The sequence below is a fragment of the Nicotiana attenuata genome, unplaced genomic scaffold, assembly GCF_001879085.1.
Source record: "Nicotiana attenuata strain UT unplaced genomic scaffold, NIATTr2, whole genome shotgun sequence".
In the NCBI taxonomy this organism is placed as follows: Eukaryota; Viridiplantae; Streptophyta; class Magnoliopsida; order Solanales; family Solanaceae; genus Nicotiana; species Nicotiana attenuata.
Genome location: NW_017672217.1, coordinates 139,334 through 145,426, shown reverse-complemented (window position 1 = coordinate 145,426; position 6,093 = coordinate 139,334). Strand labels below are relative to the sequence as shown.

The window sequence follows — 6,093 nt, the reverse complement described above, 5'->3', positions numbered from 1 at the left end:
TTTGGAATGAACTAAACTAAAAATACTGTCACTTACACGTGAATGGATGGAGTAATACATATATTGTTATCTTAGCTTATTACTTCCTCCGTCTCATATTAATAGTCGTGATTACTAAAAATAGTTGTCTCAAATTATTTGTCATTTTAGAAGTTAAAGACAAAATTAATTATTTTTTTCCTTTTATACCCTTAGTAATAATTGTTCCTGAAGATGGAGATAGCACATAAATAGAATAAATATTCAATGAAGAGAGATTATATCTTAAGACATAGTCTAATCCCTTTTCTAATTAATATTTCTTAAAGGGCGTGTAAAAGAAACATACGACACATAATATGAGACAGAGGGAATATTAGTAAAAATGCGTGCCAGTAAGTTATTATCGCGCAGGGGGAATGTGAGGGTTGAAGGGTGGTTGTTGAGAGGAAGCCTGCTTGCTTGCTCTTACTTTTCTTGGCACAAATCCAGCCGTCCATCTCCATGTGCAATCCAACGGTCAATCTAGCTTTTCAACTAACACATTGGCCTGCCCAACCAACCCTCAAGCATGACAATATGATTCCCTTTCTATTTAAACACTTACATTTTGGCTCAACAAACTCAGGAAATTCAGCTTAAGCTAATCCCATAAGCTTTGCAATTTCCTAACTCCACCAACCAAAAGAGAGAGAGAAGATCGAAAAAACACATTTATTTGCACGTACATAAATCTTACGTGTATCTTTTAATTGCACAAGATTATATTCCATCAAAACATCACATATACTTCGTTTCTCATAGCTAACCACATTTTGAGTTCTTGATCTTTTTCTTTCATATTTTCCATTTTCATTTGGCAATACATATTTAGTACTTTAGCAATGGAGTATGCAAATGGAGATTGTAATGGGCATTCTAGTCAAGAATTTTGCATTAAGGGTCATCAACAAGAAGACCCTTTGAATTGGAACATGGCAGCTGCGGCACTCAAAGGTAGCCACCTTGATGAGGTGAAGAAAATGGTGGAAGAGTTTAGGAAGCCGGCTGTCCGGCTAGGCGGCGAGACGCTAACGGTAGCACAGGTTGCCGCCATAGCCGGCCGTTCAGGCACTGAGGTCACGGTGGAGCTGTCAGAGGGACCACGGGCCGGTGTCAAGGCAAGCAGTGATTGGGTCATGGAAGGCATGAATAAAGGGACTGATAGTTATGGTGTTACTACTGGTTTTGGTGCAACATCACATAGGAGGACCAAGCAAGGTGCAGCTCTACAGAAAGAGCTCATTAGGTGAGAGTTTAACTTTTATACATTGACGATCATATTATTTAAAAATGCTATTGTCCCTAACAAGTAATCACCTAAAAGATAATTACAAGTAGTTAGTTCACAAATTTAGGATTAAACAATAACTTTAAATTAAAACAAATTAAAATCATGGTAGTGGTAGGTTTGTCTTCAATGATTTTGAAAAGTTATAGTACTAGACACGTTATGCAAGAAATAGGAAACCCTTTCTCATTCTTGTAAGAGAGTACTTTATTTTATTTTTTTGCCCCTAAATTTTCATATCCTTAACATAAAGAATTAATAAAAGCTAGAATAGTTCGGGACCTCCTGAACTTGCAACTTTAGTTTAGTTCCCCTTAAATTTTATGTGGTCTTTAATACCCTTTTAAACTTGACAATTGCATAGTCTTAACCCCCCCTAGACGCTAACAATCCATGAGAATATGATACACGTGCTACCACAGGGAATATTTTGTTCATGTTGTATTTTATTTACAATAAAATATATATTTTCATCTTTTCTAGTCCACCGGCCAACTATTTAAATTAATTTTTTCTTGCCAAAATCTTTATAAAAAAACTTGAAACGATTTTATTTTGACTATAATTTTTTATTTGGCTAAAAATAATAATATTTTAATCAAAGTTACTTTTATATATATGATCAGAAAAATAAGAAATACGCAGTTAGAATATATTATCATTGCATCTTAAAAAAAAGCATTGTTGGAACTCCATATATTGGCTAAATAAATAGTTTAGCTAAAAATAGTGAAATTCCGACTAAATAGTAGCAAATTTGACTGAAAAAGAAAAATCCATAGTTTAATTAAATGGTCATTGCATGAAAGTACACATAATTTATATTTTTGTAGAAAATACACCATTTGTACTTTATTACTTTGTTAAATCTTTTTTTATTTGGCTAAAATAAATGAAGCTTCAACTAACTTTTGTATATTTAGACCGAAAGAAAAAAAAAATACATAGTTGAAACATATTTTTATTGTATCTAAAAAAATATAATTGGGATAAAATTGCAATGTATATTAAGAAGAAACAACAAAAAAGTATAATTGGTACTATAAATTATTATATGTGATTACGTGACAATTAATATTTAAAAAATACCCTACTTGGAAGCTGAGTTTTCAATTTCATAGTTACCAAGCTGGGGCTCCCGAACATGTCTGCCATTAATAAAACCACATGATCATCCAACATGAGTAGCCCCAAACACAATCACGTGACAGCATGAAGAAATACCTACAAAAGTAATACTAGTTCACTGGTTACTTTAATTTTGCTTTTGCCTAATAAATATATACTCGCTGCAGATTTAGGTCTACTTTTGTCTAATTGTAGATCGAATTTAATGGATGGACGGTTTGAACAGTTCTGAAGGTGGCATTTTCAAGTTTAATCAATGTCCATATACAGGGGCGGATTCAGGGGCGGAAGGGTTCACGCGAATCCCCTTCGCCGAAAAATTACACTGTATATGTAAGGCAAAATCTATTGTTTACCCCTATATATTAAGTTTAAAACCCCCTTAACACAACCCAAAAATGCAGTTTAGTGGTCAAGGGAGAGGAAATCCTGCCTCCGCCACTGTCCATATATCGTTAGTGTTAGGGGTGATTTTGTATGAATTAATTTTACATGCAATTTCATTTGAACCAGATTTTTGAATGCTGGAATCTTTGGCAATGGGACGGAGTCATGCCACACATTGCCAGACTCGGCCACAAGAGCGGCAATGCTAGTGAGGATCAATACTCTTCTTCAAGGTTACTCTGGCATAAGGTTTGAGATTTTGGAAGCTATAACCAAATTGCTCAACAGTAATATCACCCCATGCTTGCCTCTCCGTGGCACAATCACAGCTTCTGGTGATTTGGTGCCACTGTCCTACATTGCTGGGCTTTTGACGGGTCGGCCCAATTCCAAGGCCACTGGGCCGGATGGAGAATTGTTGGATGCTGTCCAGGCCTTCCAACGGGCCGGTATTGAGACCGGGTTTTTCGAGTTGCAACCCAAGGAAGGATTGGCATTGGTGAATGGCACTGCGGTTGGTTCTGGCATGGCTTCTATGGTTCTATTTGAGGCTAACATTCTTGCTGTCCTTTCTGAAGTTTTGTCAGCACTTTTTGCTGAAGTTATGCAAGGAAAGCCTGAATTCACGGACCACTTGACTCATAAGTTGAAGCACCACCCTGGCCAAATTGAGGCTGCAGCTATAATGGAACACATTTTAGATGGAAGTTCCTACGTTAAGGAAGCCAAGAAAATCCATGAAGTAGATCCTTTACAAAAGCCTAAACAAGATCGTTACGCCCTTCGAACATCCCCTCAATGGTTAGGCCCTCAAATTGAGGTCATTAGGGCCGCGACTAAGATGATCGAGAGGGAAATTAACTCGGTTAATGACAACCCATTGATCGATGTCTCGAGGAACAAGGCATTGCATGGAGGTAACTTCCAAGGCACTCCAATTGGCGTGTCGATGGACAACACTAGGCTTGCACTTGCCTCCATTGGAAAACTCATGTTTGCACAATTCTCTGAACTTGTCAATGACTACTACAACAATGGATTGCCTTCTAATTTAACCGGAGGACGAAATCCTAGCTTGGATTATGGTTTCAAGGGTGCTGAAATTGCAATGGCCTCCTATTGCTCTGAGCTCCTATTCTTGGCCAATCCAGTGACTAATCATGTCCAGAGTGCAGAGCAACACAATCAAGATGTGAACTCTTTGGGTTTAATTTCTTCAAGAAAGACAGCAGAGGCAGTGGATATTTTAAAACTTATGTCATCCACTTATTTAGTAGCACTTTGCCAGGCTATTGACTTAAGGCACTTGGAAGAAAATCTCAAGGCCTCAGTAAAAAATGTTGTGAGCTTAGTGGCCAAGAAAGTATTGACAATAGGCCAAAATGGAGAGCTTCACCCTTCAAGGTTTTGTGAAAAGGACTTGCTCAAAGTGGTTGACAGAGAATATGTATTTGCATATGCTGATGACCCATGCAGTTGCAACTACCCATTAATGCAAAAGCTAAGACAAGTGTTGGTGGATCATGCTCTTTTAAATGGTGAAGGTGAGAAGACTTCTAGCACTTCAATTTTCCAAAAAATTGGTGCATTTGAGGAAGAATTAAAAGCTATCTTGCCTAAGGAAGTTGAGAGTGCTAGATGTGACTTGGAAAATTGCAAGCCAACCATTCCTAATAGGATACAAGAATGTAGGTCCTATCCATTGTATAAATTTGTGAGAAAAGAACTAGGGACCAATCTCTTGACAGGTGAAAATGTGCAGTCACCAGGAGAAGTATTTGACAAGGTTTTCACAGCAATAAATGAAGGTAAATTGATAGATCCTTTGCTTGATTGCTTGAAAGAATGGAATGGTGCTCCTCTTCCACTCTGCTAGAGGAATGAGAAATAAAAAGGAAAGGAAAATCTTGGGGTGACACTATGGGTATATTAAGTTTATTTTTATTTTTTGGGTAATGATTCTCAAAGGGTCTGTAAGAAAATTTGTGACTCTTTGATAATTATTTATGATATCTGTATTCTGTTCTTAGTACTAGTGTTTTTATTGTTGTAAGCTTCGTTCAACAAGAAATATGTAACATATTAATAAGAATTCACTTTCAACAATATCTTTTATTTGAGACTATTGTTGTTTTCCGTTTTTTATTTCACGATTTTTCTATTAGTTTGTGGAATTAGTTTGAGTAGGTTTGCCTTGTTGACAAAACAGATACACGAATCATTTTTTTTAGTTGTCGACAACCATTGCAATGGAGACTGTGTCATTGCTTTGCCACCAAATCCATTTCTTTGGGGGGGGGGGGGGGGGTAGGGGGGAGTGTGGGGTAAGCGTTTTGGTAGGTGGGAACTGGGAAGAGGATATTGCCACATCTTCTTATCTTCTTTAAACCCATTAAATCGATTAATTTGTTGAAAAAGTAGGTGACAGAAAATGAGTCAGAGAGGTAAAAAAAAAAAAAAAGGGAAAAACTTGTAATCCAGAAAATCCAGGGATCATGATAACATATTGAACAAGACAAGGTAAAGATTTAGTAACAACAGGTATATCTGAATTTAAAAATTAGGAATATCTTAATTGTAGCCAGTGTTTTAAAAGGCGTTCATGGGGGAGCCCTGGGGCGAGGCGTACCAAAAACGCCCCGAGGCGATGATGGGGGCGAAAGTCCTGTAAGGCGTACGCCCAGAAGTTCAAGGCGTACGCCCTAACGAGTTGTTTGGTTGAGGCGAGGTTTTCGGTTGAGGCGTAAGCCCAAGAGACATCTTTTTAAAAAGGAATTAAAAACATTTTAAATTTAAAAGTAAACTTTTTAATATTGCTAAAAGCCCTAAATTAGAAGTCTTTCCTAATTCTTTCCGCTAGTCTGCCTCTACCAAGAGCAGTAATTTAGCACTTTTTTTGCAACAGAAAACTTCATTCTTCTCCGTAAGTCAAATTCAACAGGTTTGTTCCTTCGTCCATGTAAAAACTATATTATTTTGAACTCATTACTTTCCTCTCTTTTTATATTTCACTGTTAGTTTATAAATATGTAAGTAATTAGTTTTTTAAGTTCGGTGATTCTCTTGCTCTCTTTCAAAATATAATATGGGATTATATGTATGCGTGCTTTTATATGTATTGATTAGATTCATATATAATTTCACTTATTTATTTGGGATTTATATGTAATTTCACTTATATAATTTATATGTAATTTCACTTTTATATATATATATATATATATATATATATATATATATATATATATATATATATATATATATATATA

General features: G+C 36.2%; 1 protein-coding gene across 2 annotated transcripts; it reads left to right on the top strand.

Moving 5' to 3' along the window:
* The first annotated feature begins 593 nt into the window (after positions 1-593).
* Positions 594-4,946, top strand: LOC109212354 (phenylalanine ammonia-lyase). Of its 2 annotated transcripts, XM_019375989.1 has the most exons (3): positions 1,179-1,267; positions 2,633-2,770; positions 2,951-4,946. In XM_019375989.1, exons 2-3 carry the CDS (start codon positions 2,694-2,696, stop codon positions 4,698-4,700), a joined length of 1,827 nt encoding a protein of 608 aa, XP_019231534.1. In that variant the 5' UTR covers positions 1,179-1,267; positions 2,633-2,693; the 3' UTR covers positions 4,701-4,946. The 2 variants fall into 2 exon arrangements, with proteins under 2 accessions (XP_019231533.1, XP_019231534.1); XM_019375988.1 differs by lacking the exon at positions 2,633-2,770 and having other exon boundaries at positions 594-1,267.
* Positions 4,947-6,093: the final 1,147 nt, after the last annotated feature.

Bases quoted from the DNA above. Each gene is read 5' to 3' on its own strand.
- LOC109212354 (XM_019375988.1), top strand. From the start codon at position 864: ATGGAGTATGCAAATGGAGATTGTAATGGGCATTCTAGTCAAGAATTT. The intron at 1,268-2,950 runs GTGAGAGTTTAA...CATTTGAACCAG, and splicing joins CTACAGAAAGAGCTCATTAG to ATTTTTGAATGCTGGAATCT.